At 41.9% G+C, this 17,378-nt stretch overlaps 1 protein-coding gene across 1 annotated transcript; it reads left to right on the forward strand.

The window, feature by feature from the left end:
* Positions 1 to 10,042: 10,042 nt before the first annotated feature.
* Positions 10,043 to 11,720, forward strand: id3 (inhibitor of DNA binding 3). The gene is made up of 3 exons (XM_006798498.3): positions 10,043 to 10,447; positions 10,781 to 10,854; positions 11,247 to 11,720. Exons 1-2 carry the CDS (start codon positions 10,148 to 10,150, stop codon positions 10,832 to 10,834), a joined length of 354 nt encoding a protein of 117 aa, XP_006798561.1. The 5' UTR covers positions 10,043 to 10,147; the 3' UTR covers positions 10,835 to 10,854; positions 11,247 to 11,720.
* Positions 11,721 to 17,378: the final 5,658 nt, after the last annotated feature.

Raw genomic sequence — 17,378 nt, forward strand, 5'->3', positions numbered from 1 at the left:
ATTTTAATAATAAAATTGTACATAAAAAATAAATAAAAGGTATATAAGTAAAACTATGCAGCAGTTAATAACTCAAAAATGTAAATGTAACAAACACATTTTTCTTTCTGTTAAAATCATTTTTTGTCTCACGAATTGAGTAACTGAACCAAATTGCATGTTATTTATACCTGCAACTCTTAATATTTTAAGCATTTTTAATAGAGATTAAAAAATGATCATTGCTGGTCAAAATGATGAAGTTAATTTCCATCTTTATTAACAATCAGTTTATGATTAGTGAGCACAACCTCTAAATTGGAAAAGAAGCGAACTGAAGCGATTTAAAAGTCGGCCCATAGATTGTTGACAGTTCAAGATAATCTCATCATCAAGTTTATGTTTATTGCTCTCAGCTACTGAAGAACGTGTCATTTACATGAAAAGTAAAAAGAACAAACCTCAGTACTGAGTCTTCTTGGACACCCTTTGCAGTTTGCACAAATTCAACTGTAAGGGTTCCCATAATCAGACAATGCTGCCTGCCATGAGATCACCTATATCAAATCTGAGAAGATCCCTGACAAGAGGCGCAAAGTGTTTCTTTCTATTCAGAACACGAATGGTGTCAAAGAGCAGCAGTAATGACTAACAGTAACTCAACCGGTGTGTAAAATGTGCTGAGAGGAATAATGATGGAAATTCTATTATATCGCTAAGTGCGATAACTTCCACTGCCCTCATGTAATGAGACATTAGGGCACTTTATCCAGCCTTGGAAACTGATTGGTTAAAAATATATGGTTTGTAGCTGAATGGAGCAGATGACTTTATCAAAGGGTTGCCAAGCTTATCTTCACCAATGGAGTTCTTTAAATCTGCTTTGCTTTTGCATATTATATACACAACATTATATGTATATCTATCCATCTATCTATGCGTGTGTGTGTGTGTGTGTGTGTGTGTGTGTGTGTGTGTGTGTGTGTGTGTGTGTGTGTGTGTGTGTATGAGAGAGAGAGGGAGTGTGAGAAACACAGATGCATAATCAAGCTTAACCATAACTGTGTTTGTGCTCTTGCATCTGTGTTTGTGGCAGGTGTGAGTGTGCGAGTGTGTGTGTGCTGATGATTTTCCAGTGATCATGTTCAATGCACAGCAGAGAGTGCATGAACACTGGTTAGCTTGTGTGGCGAAACACTGAGTGTGGCAGGAAACAGAAGAACCTGTGATCTCTGCAAAAACGCTAATGGAAAACCTCACTCAGAAAACGTCAGCGTGTGTGCATAAAGACTAAGTGTGCGTTCGCGTGTGTGCATTCCACCTCTGAGCAGAGAACATCTTGCAAAGTTTTCTAATTTCACAATTATTCTCAAATCTAGGCAAACCAAAGGTTATGTCAGGCTCTCCAGAAGAAGAAGAAGTGCAGCGTACAGCTGCGCTTGCAGCAATTAACTTGAGAACCACAGACCTTCCTTTACAGATAACAAGTGAGACTTCCCTCACTTTGTACAAACAAAACAGACGCGATCACAAACCCTAACCTTTAAATAACATTTGACGAAAGCTTTTTTTAACAACAAAGATTTCAAAGATACTGACTTGTTTTTGACATTTAAGCTGCAGCTTAGTTTAATAACTAATTTTAGATAAGAGTTTAAAAAAACTCTTATCTGTTGAAAGCGTGCTCTTTTTCATTCTCTGCTCATTAATCTGGCTTATACTGTGATTACTAATGGCATTTAGGTATATTGGTGACAATTTATAGATGATAATTTTATGAAAACACTCGGCCCTGGTTTCTTGTAAACAGGTTGCTAAAGGTATTATCCCTGGGTTGTTTGAATAGAGGCACAGTAATCTGCTAATCTAGATATTCCCCTGGACTAAAGACCTCAGATGGCAGTGCTCAGTGAATGATCTGAGTGTCATGCTTTTGAACTTTAACTACTAACGATGACCTGAAAGTTGCTCTTTGAGTGGCGCTTGCCCTGAGAATTGAAAGTAAGCGTCCCATGGTCGTGTTCCAGCTTTGAATAACTCTCGATTCAGCGTGGAAGTTAAAAAGAGATTTAACTGGGTCACCAGCAGAAAAATCTGCATGCACCCACATTTACAGGTCTACCAATGTGAGAGATGGTGATATGTGCGAATGTGTGTGCGTTGTGTGCAAGGGTGGGAGGTCACAGGGATGTTCTTGACTGTGTCATCTCCAGCAGCTGTTTCCCTCAAACCCTGCCTCGCCCACTCCACCCCCCTCCCACCCCATCTTCTCACAATGAGACCAATACAAAGGAACAGGAAGTGCCTCCCGTTAAATGGGGCCCAATCAAAGCCATCATTATTCCCGTGTCAGAATTTTTACAGGAAATAGCTTCTCAGAAAATATGCCAGCTGTGCAGGGAGTGTGGTATTATTGTCTTATAGGTCTTGTCTGTTTTCGCTTTCTTTTTTCCCCCCTTTTTTTTTCGCTCATCAGTCACTGCTAACAAAAGGGCACATAGACTCATCTCGACCACGTGCGCGGCACACTGTCACTGTTGTGCGTTCACTAGGCAAGCCAGGCACTGTGTTCTCTGGGGCTGGGTGGTTATTGTGCACTCTGTGAAAAGGGCATTCCTGCTGTGCCTGCTCCAGCTTCTTGGATTCCCATCCTGAACTGAGCGATTGTCTTTTAAAACCATGCGAGCAGAGCTGAGCCCAGAGAGTGCGCAGATGTGAGAGTTCATATATGATCACACACTCTCACACACACTCACAGCCAGCTTTGCCTATTGAAGCCACATCTGTAAGAGCGCTGCTCAGATTACAGCATAAACGGTGGGTTCAGGTGAAGCCTAATGTTTGCCAGATGCTGCGATTAAGTCACCAGGAGGTTAGCCTAACACTGGAGTGTTGTTGTTGGTCGGGGAGGGTGGAATCATCAGCCTCCTTAACAAGAGGGGCGCACATCTGGCGTGAAGCAAAGTAATTTATGAGCATTATCTTAAACAAGCGTGAATAACTGCACTGATGCTCTGGCTTATCTTCATTATTTAAACAGCACAATGGATCAGTAATCTCGGGATTGATTTGAAAAGAAAGGTAGCTTCTCCTGTTTATCTAATCCTCGGCTTGTAATCTCTCGGCCTCTGAGGCCTTGCAGACGTCTGGAGGACAATAATTAACTCAGTCCCTCAACACGTTGACACAGGTGAGCACTGCTCGAGTGGTTAAACACTCATTATGAGGTTGTTGTTACGTGAATGAACACATATGCACACTCACACTGATCAGCTAACTTTGTCTTAGCTTGTCTGTCACGTCAGACTTTGGCCTAATCAGCTACAAAATGCCACTGCTGATTGTAGTAACACCGATTAGATAAGCTCCACACCTCCATCCTCTGCTAACCTTTAAAATATAACCCACAGGAAACCGAACATGTTGCATCCCTTGGTTTTTATGAAAACAATGCAGAGCTGCAAAACTTAACGCTAACCTCTTAGAAACTGTTTCTTTCTTGAAACTGAGTTGTTGCTTTGTGTCCTATAAAGTATTTGAAGTGCCGTATTTATGTGAGATCACGTGTTTCAAGTCATGTAATGTAATCTAACAAGTGAAAGATCCCTGGTTCAGTTCAGAGGTTGTGTCACGAAGGGCTTCTGGTATAAAAATATGCCAATTTGGACATAGCAAGCTGCCCAATGTGGTGAAAGTAGCTCATGTGTGTTGAGGTCATCTTTCTTAGGCAGTGGTCTTTATCAATGTAGTTAATATACATTTCTCCACTTCTGTCAAATATTTGACTATCCATGAGGCAAAAAAAGAAAAAGATCTCAAAATCTGAGCAAATAAATCATCACCGATCACAAATGCTGAATCCCATACAGGAGTTGAGTGAAACAATCCTTTTATGTAGCTCATATTATGCCTTGATATTTATTGTATTCAAATTGACACATATATATTACATGTGTCAATTTTATTATGAATTTCACAGTCTTTTTTTAAGTGCTTCAAGTTCATGAGAACTTTCTCGCAAAGGCCATATTCCTCTTTTGGCCATCCTAGGGGTTTGGAGGAAGCAACATTTTTAGAAATCTTCAGTGGCGTTGACCCTCCACTTTTGGCCAGACTCTTAACTTAGTGGTGTGAGGATATTTTCAGTAATTACAGAGTAACCAGGGAATGTTCAGCAGGAAATGTCCATAATACAATACACACAGAGACCAGGCACGGCTAAACAGATATAGCAGTTTCCTGGTAGTGTTTCTCTCCTCTGGAGTGAGTCATGCTTCTATTACTTCACCTTTTATGCTCAGAAGTAATACTTTGTACAGATTTCTAAGCTTTTCTGGGGGGAGGGCTGTGCTGTTTGTAAGCGGTAAAAAAAACAACGGGTCACAGAGCCAGGATGGACTCACGGGGCCTAAAATGATTCACAGACAGAACACAAATAACAAAACACTCTGGACCATTATATGAGCTGAGAGAGGTGACCTTTCAGCGATGGTGCCTGAACATGGCAATGCAATGCTAACCAGCTGGTGCAGTATCCGTTTTCCCCAAGTCTTTATGTCCATCCCGTGGTGGCGTTCACATCACAGCACCCCAATTAAAAACATGTCTTTTTGGATTGATTAGATCTGAGCAGAAAATTCACAAGAACCTATGAAATATTTCTGATCACGGTACACATAAGTGGACAAGTATACGACAGCCAGAAAGTATTAGAAAAAGTCCAGTAGCTTGCCCAGGACGTGTGTCATTTGCTTGCTTGTGGAGATCACTAGTCTGTGTAAGAGCCTTTAATCAGGTCACTGAGAGCCCAGGCCTCTCTGCTCCCACTCTACGCCCTCCGTCTGGAGGGCTCCGCCAGGGGTGACCAAGAGGGGCACCGCTGACCCAGATTAGGAAAGGGTAAGTGTGTGTATGTGTGTGTGTGTGTGTGTGTGTGTGTGTGCGTGCGTGTGTGTGTGTGTGTGTGCGTGTGTGTGTGTGTGTAAGAGTGGGGGAATCAGCTGTGCATCATGTCTCAGTCTGCACCGTTCCAATTCATTAGCAGCACAAGGAGCAGACAAGAGAAATGAGGAGGGGTGGATTGTGTGTGTGTATTTGTATATGCATGCATGTGGAGTGGGTGGGGGGGCAGAGGGAGGAAGAATACGATGTCAGTGACAGAAGGAGAAAGTCACTGCTGCGGTTCATCTTAGATTATCAGGCACCCACTTGACCTAGAAACACATGACACACAGGTGCAGAGATACCCACCAGGGACCTAATGGCCTCTGTATGTGTGTCTCTGTGAAGCCTGACCAGCTGAACCCCTGCAGCATCCGCCACAGTGTCAGACCCCTCTACAGCTTTCTTTCTCTCAATTCCTCTCTTTCTTTCACAGTCTGAGTGTCTCTTTCTCCTTTCTGTCACTCATCCTCAAGTGTGTATCTCAGACATTTTCCACACCAATTTTCTCTGCCCCTCTCAGCTCGCTCCCTTCATTGGACTGCTTTCTCATCACCCAAGCAAATTTCCTGTTTGTATTTCTCTATCATGTTTCCCGGTCCATGTGTTCTTCATACAAAACCACATGTATTAACTTCCGTGGGGTCTGTCAGGAAGTTGGACAGCCATATTTGACCCTGAACGCCTCAGCTAGTAGATGCAAGTAGATGTCAGAATTTTCAACCAAACTCTTTTGTCTTAAAACTTCGTACCAATACCATTACATCATGTAATTGGTCACAAATGTTGGAATTAGTTTATTTCCATTTCGATGGTAGCTTGCAACCGCAACATGCCGGCTAGCACTACAGCAAGATAGATCAGTATAACAGACTTGGACCCCGACTCTTAAACTCTCCTCGTGGTACTACCCACACTGTGTGGGTATGTCACATAAAGCGTGGATCAAGACAATCTTTAAATGCAAGGTCAGAACTCTAGTTCAAGTGAGTTTATAGTGCACCACAAATACCCCCTTTGCAAAAACTGCGAGAGGAACAGCTATTACACGAGAGCATTTGTATCAAAAATAATTATATAGTCATCATCTGGTAGTAATCAGCAAATAGTTGCCTGGATTGATTCTGGTTAAATGTTAAGATTGTAGCTCCACAATGGTGAGACCAAATGAAAACTGTGGATCAGACTCATTCTTTCCTAGCATTGTGGAGACAACTAGCAGACACAGCCAATTTGTGCTGTCTACAGAAGTGCATATTTTGCAACATTGAAAGCAGAGGTTTGGGCCCAAAGAACTTCCATTAATGGCCAACCAGCTGTACAGTAAGCTCAGTGTCTGATGGAAGAGTGACTGTTGATGAATTTCTTGATTAAAGAAAAAGAATAAACCTGCAGAATTCAAGTCCAAGCCCTTTTTTGTTTACAGTTGAAGACCAGTGGAAGGTGTTGTGACTAATCAGACCAAGTCACAGACACCAGGTGGAGTTGGTGTAGATCCTAGCCACAATCACCAAGTCTGGGTTGTGCACGGAAAGCCAGATGTTTATCCTCATTGGATGGCTAGAGAATAAACCAACTGTTCCAGTCTGTTGATGAAAATGACAAAACAGTAGTGTGACCAACACCTGGTCTCCACCCGCCAAGCCGCACTCAACATTATACTCAGCTTGTTTTGGACCAGTGTGGTGATCATGGATTTAAATGGCCTTCTGTGGCTTGTCTCCCACCTGCTATACAGTTCCACTGCCTGGATGGGTTCTTGCATCTAGACAGCATTATTCATACCCAAGGACATCAACAGGGCCACCTGTCAACATAGTTATGACAACTGCCCTCTTCCCACAGCGAGCAGCACAATATTTCCTTACATTACCGACTTCTGGATTTTTTAAACATAAACAGCAGCTCTACATGCTGTACTTCTGATGTCTGGGACACATGCTGCTTAATCATTTGGCGCTCTCAGTGCTGGACAACGGAAATTAATTCCCTATTCAGTAGCAACAAAGACCCAGAACCCCTGTTCACACACTCCATTCGGATATTCAGCAAAACAACAGAAAAAGGCACATAGTGGGCGAGTGTGTGACTCAGTGAATGACGTATGGGTAAGTTTATCTTCTGACATATTATGTACCCTCTCATCTACAAATCCAGCAGGATCATTATGCGCAAGCTTGAACAAGAGACTCTAACATAGATAACAAGTGGCCGATACAAAACAACAATGTGCATAAAATGTCATGTCACTGCCTGGGTCACTAAGGCGAAAAGCTTGGGATCTGTAGGCTGCTCAAAGCTGATGGAGAAGACTGAGGCGTCTTTGATGAAGGACAGAGTGAAAACACACCAACAGTGCATGGCGTGTACCTGCACACAGACACACTTGGGATATAAAGAATTAAGTTTCACTGAGTTTCTTGCCACTTAATTATCCTCTCAAGATGAGTCTGCACTTGCAGATGAAAAAGATACCCTTCTGTATACAGAGCTACCTCTCCACGGGACAGTATAGAGGTTTATCTTTGCTGTCTTGTTCTGTTTCATCTCATTACCCTACACCCTGTTTTCGTGCAAAAGGAGGCACTTTGTTTATGTTAACACAAGGTGCTTTGAGAGATAAAGAAGAGTGGGGGAGTGAGATCCTGCATGTGAAAACTGATTTTTTTTTTTTTTCATAGAAGAACTGATGTTAATATCAGACTGTATTTTTGCTTCCTTGATAGTAATTGAATTTTTTTTTAAAAGTGAATTCAAATGCCATCGGGAGAGAGAAAGAGAGAAGGGAGAAGAAGGGGGTGCTGCTAATTATGCGTGGCGATTGTTGATGGCTTGATTGTCTGCGTCCAGCTGCATGGAGGAGCAGGGAGAGGGAGGGCGGTGAGAGAGGCAGACTCACTGACGCCGGGCTCGGAATTCTCCCATCCATTGAAAGAGAGACCCGATTGTGTCCGGGGCCTTTCCGACAAGCACCTGATCCCTGCCCAGACACACTAGTGCGTGTGTGTGCGTTTTCACAGATTTACGCACTAGGAACTCTGGAATCTACAGGCCCCTGGCAATGAGGACCACAGGAAAATGCTATACTACCATTTTTAACAAGACAGAAATGGCTCCTTGCTCTTTAAAATGACTAAGAAAGTGATTTCTGTCTGATTAACAAACGCCAAATCTTTACCCAGACCCTGTCGCGACAGCTGGCTCGGTCAGCAAACGCAAACAATTATTTTCCCACCAAGCCTGGGAATTTCAAAGCAATATTTGTCCTTCCCTTCAGCAAATTTAAGAAAGATACTTTAGGTCAAAGTCTTGTTTAGATACTCAGCGCTGCTCACACAATATGACTTTAAAATAGTCTGGATCGAAGTCCCGTCTCACGGTTCAATGTGGTTTGCGCTAAAGTGAGGTCTCTGAATGACTCGTAATACAGGGTCAACTGCCGTGAGGAGGGGCGGGGTGCCACAAGGAAAGCAGTGAGTGGAACATCTGTTGAACCGCTGGGCAGATGGGACATCTCTGGGAGCATGTTTGTACACAGATTTATAAGATTTTGAAGTTTTTGTATTACCCGGCTATTTTAATCAGCTACTCCTGTAGCATACGACGCGATGTTTTTTTTTGTTTGTTTTTTTCACATTGTTGCCACCTACGCTACAGTTAAAACGAGCCTATGATAAGTTTTAGTTCTCTGTGGTGGAGACTTTCAGAGTGGTTGCAAAATATCGCATACACGCTACCTTTGTGGCACCCACAGACCACTGGGCAGCATATTGTTCAAATCATTTTTTTCTCTTCACACTGAAATGTTACATTTGGACTTCTTCATTAGGAACAGAAATAGAGAATCTACAGTGCTGTGCTGTAACTTTTCATGATTTATCTCTAGCTACAGTTGCGTATATCCAGCATTGCAAAAGCTGTGGATATTTAGAAATACTTTCCCTTCGACTTCTGTCTTGAGTCCATCTGTAGACCCAAGCAGAGAAGCGTGGAGGCGCAGAGTCCGGTTAATGAGTGATAGAACCGCTCAGCCAATCCGATCTCCGAGCGCCTCTGCTTCCCTCCCTCCCCCATGGTTCACGGGGGAGGGCGGGCCGTCTGCCAAAGAGGGGAGTGCGCGTCGGGGTGAATGGATGACGTCGGGAGGCTGGCGCCAGCATGTCTGGGACTGGCGCGTTAGATCAACACAGCTGGGCCGGGATAGGACACACAGCTGGCTCAGGCCTGCATTCCTCCACAAAACAGGATTGTGAGAAAAGAGGAAAATAAGACCCAAATAGGAGCAGAACGGGGCGTGCTTTGATGTAAACCAAAATGGAGCGACATTCTACATGGTTAAAATATAACTTTTATAAAGAGTCTCGCCCAAAAGAAGCCAGATTTTTACATTAAAGGACATCTTAAGCACACAGGGCTTCAATAATAGGAGTGATTTTTCGTTATTCATGGCACAGTGAGATTAAACAGTAGGCTGTGAACTATCACTGTACCCTAAATGGACAGCCAGGGAATAAGTGGATGAGCCTGTGATTCTTGGAAACTTTAATTTCCTCTGACCTTTTGCCTGTAATCGGTTATAAATTTCCAATATATTTGTATCTTTGTTAGGGAGTGTGTGTCCGAAAATGTGGAAGTTCATAAGATTTAATATAGAGCCTTTTTATAAGCCCGTACTGATGTGCTGAAGCGATTCAGAAGCCTGTGAGAGAGGTGTTTCCAGGGGCTGGACATAGACACATTTCCTGAAAGTCCAGTGATCACCGATAACAAAGTGTGATGAAAGAAGTAAAAGTCCAACTCTAAACCACGTTTCTTGCTATTATTCACAAGGCAGAACCCCATAGGTAATAGAAGCCCTCATTTACACGGTATTCTTCTGCACCTCCAAAGTGACCTACTTTAAAACCTTTCATCTGTTTAAAATAAAGAGCAATATCAGAAAACGATAGCTTAAGAAATCGATTGTCAATTCCCTTCAGGCATCCCTACCTTATTTCCTCATTCCTTCCAAACGCTTCCCCAATTCCGTATCAGCCAATGTGATTAGGTTTATTCTTTACATTGGCCAATCACGAGAAAGGGGGCGTCTGCAAGCGCGTGCCTTATAAAAACCAAAGTGTACGCCGCTGTCACTGCACTGTAGCTGTTCAGGACACTGATCGAAAAGACCTCAGCAGGAAATCTTACAAGCCGAGTGAATCGCTCTAGTTTCACCTGCGTTTTCACCATGAAAGCCATCAGTCCCGTCCGCTCGGTGAGGAGCTGCTACAAGGCCGTGTGCTGCATTTCGGAGCAGAGCCTCGCCATCAGCCGGAATAAACACTCCTGTCTGGATGAGCCGGTGAGCGCCCTGTGCGACATGAACGACTGCTACTCCAAGCTGAAGGAGCTGGTTCCGAGCATCCCGCAGAACAAGTCGGTCAGCCAGGTGGAGATCCTGCAACATGTTATTGACTACATCTTCGACCTGCAGATCGCGCTGGAAGCAGAGGACACGGCCACGCCGGGGATGGTTTTGTCAATAAAGGTGAGGGGAGATGCGGGCTGATGCTGGGTCGCTTTCCGACATCCTCAGTCACTCGTCACGATCACTGGCAGGAATTTGCCTGCTGGTTATTTGCACTGCATGAATCTGGACTGCAGAGTCATTTAAAGTTCAAGGCCGTGCTCTGTGAATTTTCCAAAGTTTGTTCGCATGCGTACGTGCGCGCATCGCGCTGCTGTTCTGCTGTAGACCGCAGTCACACAGCAGCAGATGGTGCTCTGCGATGTCACACCTCTGCTCGGGCATTTATTAGAATATACTTCTGTTATTGCCAGCTGCTGAAACTTGCTTCTCTTCTCTGTCCTCTCCATTCAGACTGCGGACATTAGTCGCAATTTCTCCAAAGAAGAAGGGCGGTTGTGCCATTAAGATGGAGATGGCATGTTATGGTACGTATATATTCCTAATTGATACATATATATATGTAAATATATATATAATAATATAATAAATATATATATATGAGGCAAATGTGCCCTGAAGCAAATCATCATATCTTGAATTACTCCTTTTTACTTAAGTTCAAATAAATCTATAAATGCCAGAGAGAATAATGTAAGTACTGATATGCTTAAAAGTGAAAGTCTTCACTCCTCCACATTCATTATGCTCGCCAATTAGACAGGCCAGTGATTGTGTAGTGGATTCATTGCTATCTGCCTGGGGTTAATGAAAGTTCCATGCTAGGCGCCAGTCTGTCTGCTCCCCTCTGCAGGGAGGGAGAGAGGGAGGGTGAGAGGGAGAGATCTGACTTCACTTTTCTTCCTTTCTCTCCACGCAGGTGCAGGGAAACACATGTCTCCACTTCACTCCGGGCAAGAGGACAAGAGGGGCAGAAAGGGTGGGATAGGTATTTGGGAGAGAAGGAGAAGAAGAAGGAGGAGGAGGAGGGCTTGAAGAAAGAAAGAGAAAAAGTGGACTGTTTCCTAGATGAGTGGGGATCAACAGTATTGCATGAGCAAGAAAACAGAGACTCATTCTTTGGCCCCTGGACAGACAAATCAACACACCAAAGTAGAAGCCAGGATTGGAAAGTGAAAGCTACCAGCTTTGTATGCCTTCCTCTTTAAAAAAAAAACAACAACCTGGGATTCCTTATAGATAGTCGGAGGAATTGTTCTTCTTTTCTTTTCGTTTCTGTTCTGTTCTTTTCTTTTATTATTGCATTCCAAACAAAAGTTTTTGTGGACACACAACCTGAACTTTGTATCCAAGTCTCATATCACCTCACACAATTATCACCCCCTCCCTCCCCCCTCCCCAAAAGCAAAACACATGTTTTCTAATAATCTCGAGGACTAATCAAACTTCTTAAGAAGGTGTACATATCTGCTGGGGTGTGAAATGTGAATCAATATGGATGTTTCTTTTTCTTTTGTTTTTTTGGGGGGGATTGGGAGTTTGCGTGTCTTAGGTATAATCAGAACTCTATACTAGAGTCAATTGTAAATGTTTGTAGGGATTGTGTTATTTCTACAGACAATGTGCTGTGAGTTTCATAAACTCTTTATTATAAAGTTTGCTTTGTATGTACATGTATGTTTTTATGTAATGAAATAAAAAAAAAAAAAGAAGAAGAAGAATGTGAAACCGTTCTCCTGGTGTGGTGTGTTTGGTCTAGAAAAATGAATGAGTTTGAACTAGTCGTATTCTTCTGAAGACGATGGGGATGCTGACGTGACTTTCTGGCTTTGGATGACAGTGAAATGCTGATACAACAGGATGTATTTAGATGAATCTTGAGGTTGAGTGGTTGGAAATCAAACAAAGGGAGTTTCCTCTCAGTGTTTCTATTTTTCCAAAGAAACCCGTTCATAGCGATTGAATTTCCTAAATGGTGTAAGAGAGGATGTTATGTGATTGTAAAACTGTGCATCTGATCATTCATAAATCCTGTTAAAATGTCACCTTCATGACACCAGTGTATAGAGGTATGCTGCCTACCTAGAAAGCTAAAAAGCACCACTCTTGAGGTAGCACTATACAATTTTAAAAAAAAGAAGATAGGAAGATGTTTCCATGGTTTTTACAGAGAAGCTTTCCTTATGGAATCATATTAATTAGAGAGTGAAACAATGCATGGGCAGTATGTGAAGTATGACTGTAGACAATTTCCAAAAGCTGAACAAACGCTTGGATCTGTGTGGAATTTCAGGAATTAGATGTTGACACACACTACCGGTATCTCTCTAGAACAATAGTTACACTGAACGGAAGTTTTGCACTTTTCTTTCTTTCTTTGTTTTTATTTATTTATTTATCTGAAAATAGAAGAAAGCTAACAACAACAAAACAACAAGGGAGAAGAGTTAAACATGATGACCCAATTCTAACCTTCCTCGTACAGCTAATAATGTAATAGCATTGCCATCTAGTGGTGCAAATGCGTTATTGGCTTTTCTCGTCGTAGGAAGTTATCACGGTGGAGAATATTTTGTGATACAATATATATATATTACTACCTATATGGACTTCATATTTAATATTATATATGTTATATACTTTTAAAATGCTCGTGTACGTTATTATTAATAGTAACAGCACCACAGCCTGAAGTTCAGGACAACAAGGTTACACGACAGCTTAACTGCTATCAGACTAATAAGTGGACAGTATGTATATATAGCTCAGCTGTAGATTCTATTTTGTATATATTACTTTTCTTCATTTTGTTGTCTTTTTTTATTGTGACGTTCTTGTTTTTCCCTGTGCATATAATTTTGTTCAGCAATATATCAGTGATGTAGTGCTGAACGATAATAAAGGAATTAATTTTAAAATAACAGTGTTAGGATGGCTCATAGCAGGTGGCTTAAAATAGGAGGCTTGTGGTAGAGATGAGGTGCAGACCACCCACGTGTTTGTTCACCAACGTTAAAAAATAAAAAATAAAAAATAAAAGCCAAAACATAGCAAAAAAATAAAACCATGTAGCCAGTGGTGGGACCTGGTTCCAGCAGGATGTTAACTGGCAGCAGTTAACCCAATTAACTGCTGCTAATTGGGTCTCAAGCCATATGAGACATACATGCTAACGTAAAATAATAAACTGCACACAAATCTTTTCTAATAATGTTTCTTAACATCAAATCAATACTGTAAAAATAATTACAACTATTATTATGAAATATTTTCCCACTCGGCCTACCACCTAAAATCTACAATAAAACTATTATGGCTATTCATTCCCCTCTTCGATCACTAGGTGCTGCCTGGAACCTTTAAAAAGCACTTAGGAAGTCTTGGGACTCTTTTGACTGGCAAAAACACTGGGAGAAAACACAAGTAGGACACAATCTTGTCATCAAAATAATCACTTGGGATATAAATTGGCTCTCCTACCCATTAGAATACACACCAGGTAAATATCAAACCAGTATTTTCCACCAGTTTAACCAAATTTACGCACATATTAACCAGTGCCAGCTGAAAGGTTGCCAACAAGAAAAACCTGCAGACAAATAACCAATAAAAAACATGTCAAACATTTTTGTATTTATTCTTTAACACCAATGTTAAACATTAATCATGTATGTTAATCTGGTTAAGTAATGAAGAAGACTATTGCAAGCAGCAAACAACATGAAGATCAGCTGCCAGTCCACACTAGATGGGGCTGTTGGATGAGGATGGAGCCTCCTGACATCAAGAACTGTTGCTCTCAGTGTCAAAATGAAGCAGCCAACCTCAAAATGTAGGATTGCACAATAATTTGAAAATGATTTTTCTTCTTTACAGCAGCACAGTGGACAAATGACTGACAAGCTGTCTCGTGGCCAAGTAAGCCCAGTTCTCTTCTTATTATGTGACAAATTCAGAAGGTGAAAAATCTGGAGTGGATTACAATTGTTGAACTCGGTGGTGAAAGGTGCAAATCAGTAGTCTAGTATATTCTTAAAAATAATGAATACCCTGACCAGCTCAATAACATAGAAATGCCCAAAAGACTGAACTAGTGCATGATTATAGGATAACCTTCTTTGTTCAGAAAACACTGAAGACATCGTTGAAAACATTCTCAAACAGGTGGGTGTATCACTCTCAAGGTCTGTTATTAAATACAGAGGGTTTATAACTAAGTGCAAACTACTGGTGTCCCTCCAGAACAATGAGGAGAGATTAGTCTTTGCCAGGAAACAGCTCAAAGAATTTGCACAGTTCTGGGGGGAAAAATGTTGGACAGATGAAACCAAGATTAACTTGTACCAGAATGATGGGAAGAGAAAAGCATGGAGAAAGAAAGGAATGGCTCATGATGGTGATAAATAAACTGGTATTATATCATGCTTTTCTACTTGGAGCACTCAAAGCACTTTTTACTACTCTCATTCACCCAATCCAACACATTATTACAAGGGCTTTTTTTTCTATATACCTAAGTACCACAAATATTTGCTCTAACGTTGATTGACGCAGCGGGGGTTCTCGCCCGAGGATACTTCAATACAGAGTGGAGTAGTCTGGGATCGAAGCACTGACTTTGCGAGTAGGCAATCTGCTCAACCTCAGCTGCAGCCACCCATGACCAGAAGCATACCACATTGCCAAACATGGTAGAGGGGATGTTATGGGATGAGCATGTACAACAATTAGGCATAACATTACGACTGCCTGCCTGCCTGATATGCCGTTGACCATCCTTTTTACTGCCAAAATAGCCCTGATCCATGGAGGCATGGACTCCACTAGACCCCTAAAGATGTGCTGTGATAACTGGCACTAAGATGTTAGCAACAGATCCTTTAAGCCCTGTAAGTTGTGAGGTGGGGCCTCCGTGGATTGGACTTGTTTGCTCAGCACATCACAGATGCTTGATTGGATTGAGATCTGGGGAACCATTTTTGCTTTGTGGCAGGGCGCATTATCCTGCTGAAAGAGGCCACAGCCATCAGAGAATATAATATATAATATATATCAAAGGGTGTAAATGTCTGTAACAATGCTTAGGTATTTGGTACGTGTCAAAATGACATCCACATGATGGCAGAACCCATGTTTTCCCAGCAGAATGTTCCCCAAAACCTCACACTACCTCCACTGGCTTGGCTTCTTCCTGTGGTGGATCCTGGTGCTCGCTGTTGTGCCAGGTGAGTGACACCACGTACCAGGCTATCCATGTGATGTAAAAGAAAACATGCTTCATCAGATGAGGCTTTTCTCCTCCAGTTCTGATGCGCACTTGACCATTGTTGACGCTTTCGGTAGTGGGCACAGGTCAGCAAGAGCCCCCTGACTGACACCTTTTTATCAGAACCAGCATCAACTTTTTCAACAGTTTGAGCTACAGTAGCTCGTCTGTTGGATTGGATCACACAGGTCTTCAGTCCCCACGTGCTTCGGTGAGCCTTAGCTGCCCATGACCCTGTCACTGATTTGCCACTGTTCCTTCCTTGGACCACTTTTAAAAGATACTGATCATTGCAGAACAGGAACACCCCACAAGAGCTGCAATTTTGGAGTTCTAGCCTTCACAATTTAGCCCTCGTCAAGCTTGCTTTAATCTTTGCCCATATTTCCTGTTTTTGTCAGCTTTGCGGACAAAAATGTTCACTTGCTTCTTAATATATCCCACTCAAAAACAGGTGTAATGATGAGGAGATAACCAGTGTTATTGACTTCACCTGTCAGTTGTCATATTGTTATGCCTGCTTGGTGTATGGCTCTAAGTGGAATTAGATCACTAGTGTTTATCGATTATATGAATGCCGATATAAGCAGCATGAATTCTGAAATGTGCATTACTATACTCTCTGCTCAGATTCAGTCAGATGCTGCAAAACAGATGAATGATGACCCAAAAGCATACAGCAAAAGGTACCCAAGATTTTCTCAAGACAATGAGATATCAAGGGCTAAGTCGGTCACCTGACTGGCAACCCCATCTAGCATGCATTTAGTTCACTAAGTACAAAAACAACTGCTGAAAGACCCATAAACAAGCAGCAGCTGACATTTCTGCAGTAAAGGCCTAGCAGAGTGCCTCAAGGGAGGAAAAACAGCATTTAGTGATGTTTCCTGGTTCTACTTCAGTCATCATTTGCGCCGTTACTGAAAATAGAGGACTCTGTATACAAATGGCTATAAATAGCACAGCCATTTGGTGGTGTAGGAAGCAAAGCTACAATAAATGTGTACCTGTCCCAACACTCATTTAACTCCACGTAAGTTTCATAAAACAAATTCACAGTTTGATACACTGAACACATTTTGAAACATCACAAATTATGATGTGACAGAGAGAAACATCACTAGTGATTTAAAAAAAGAAAAGAAACAAACAACAAAGTTTAAAGTACAAAATGTACATCACTAGAATGCTGTGAGATGTTGCATGTCATGCAGTTGGAATGAAACATGAATCTGAATTTCCAGTATTGCTAGTTATGCAAGAACACCTACAAATTGTGCAGGATTGTGTGTGAAAGAGGAAGAAACATGAGGGTGGGGATAATATACGTTGCACTCTGTGGGCATCCAGTGCAGTAACAAAGCAAATTTCTTTCATCTGACAATTAAGAATTATCTCCTGATCTCTAATCCAGTGTAATAAGAAGGCAACTGTGTCAGCTTTTTTCTTCACCCTCGGTTTTTTAAAGGCACAGATGCACAACAAACATCATTTTTTGTGTGCATTCAAACCACTTTCAACTTTGATTATTTCATTCAAAATGCAGTTCAGATTGACGCCGGACAATGGGGCTGCTTTGGTGGAGAGTCTACTTTGTCTTGGCCAAGGGGGTCAAGTCATATGGCTTGGGTTTGGTTGCTGCTAATGGGGGAGGGGGTGTTTTCTTTCAATACCTCCTCTGAGCCAATAAGCAGGAGTGGTACTGAGTGAATCCAATTATCATCTATAAACTACCCCAGTAACACCTTGTAACAGAGAACAATACACTTTGATCACATGGAATAC

This window comes from Neolamprologus brichardi, chromosome 19, assembly GCF_056152115.1.
Source record: "Neolamprologus brichardi isolate AB-2024 chromosome 19, ASM5615211v1, whole genome shotgun sequence".
In the NCBI taxonomy this organism is placed as follows: Eukaryota; Metazoa; Chordata; class Actinopteri; order Cichliformes; family Cichlidae; genus Neolamprologus; species Neolamprologus brichardi.

Coding starts and splice junctions, on each gene's coding strand:
- id3 (XM_006798498.3), top strand. CDS start 10,148: ATGAAAGCCATCAGTCCCGTCCGCTCGGTGAGGAGCTGCTACAAGGCC. Junction 10,448..10,780: donor GGATGGTTTTGTCAATAAAG/GTGAGGGGAGAT, acceptor CTCTCCATTCAG/ACTGCGGACATTAGTCGCAA.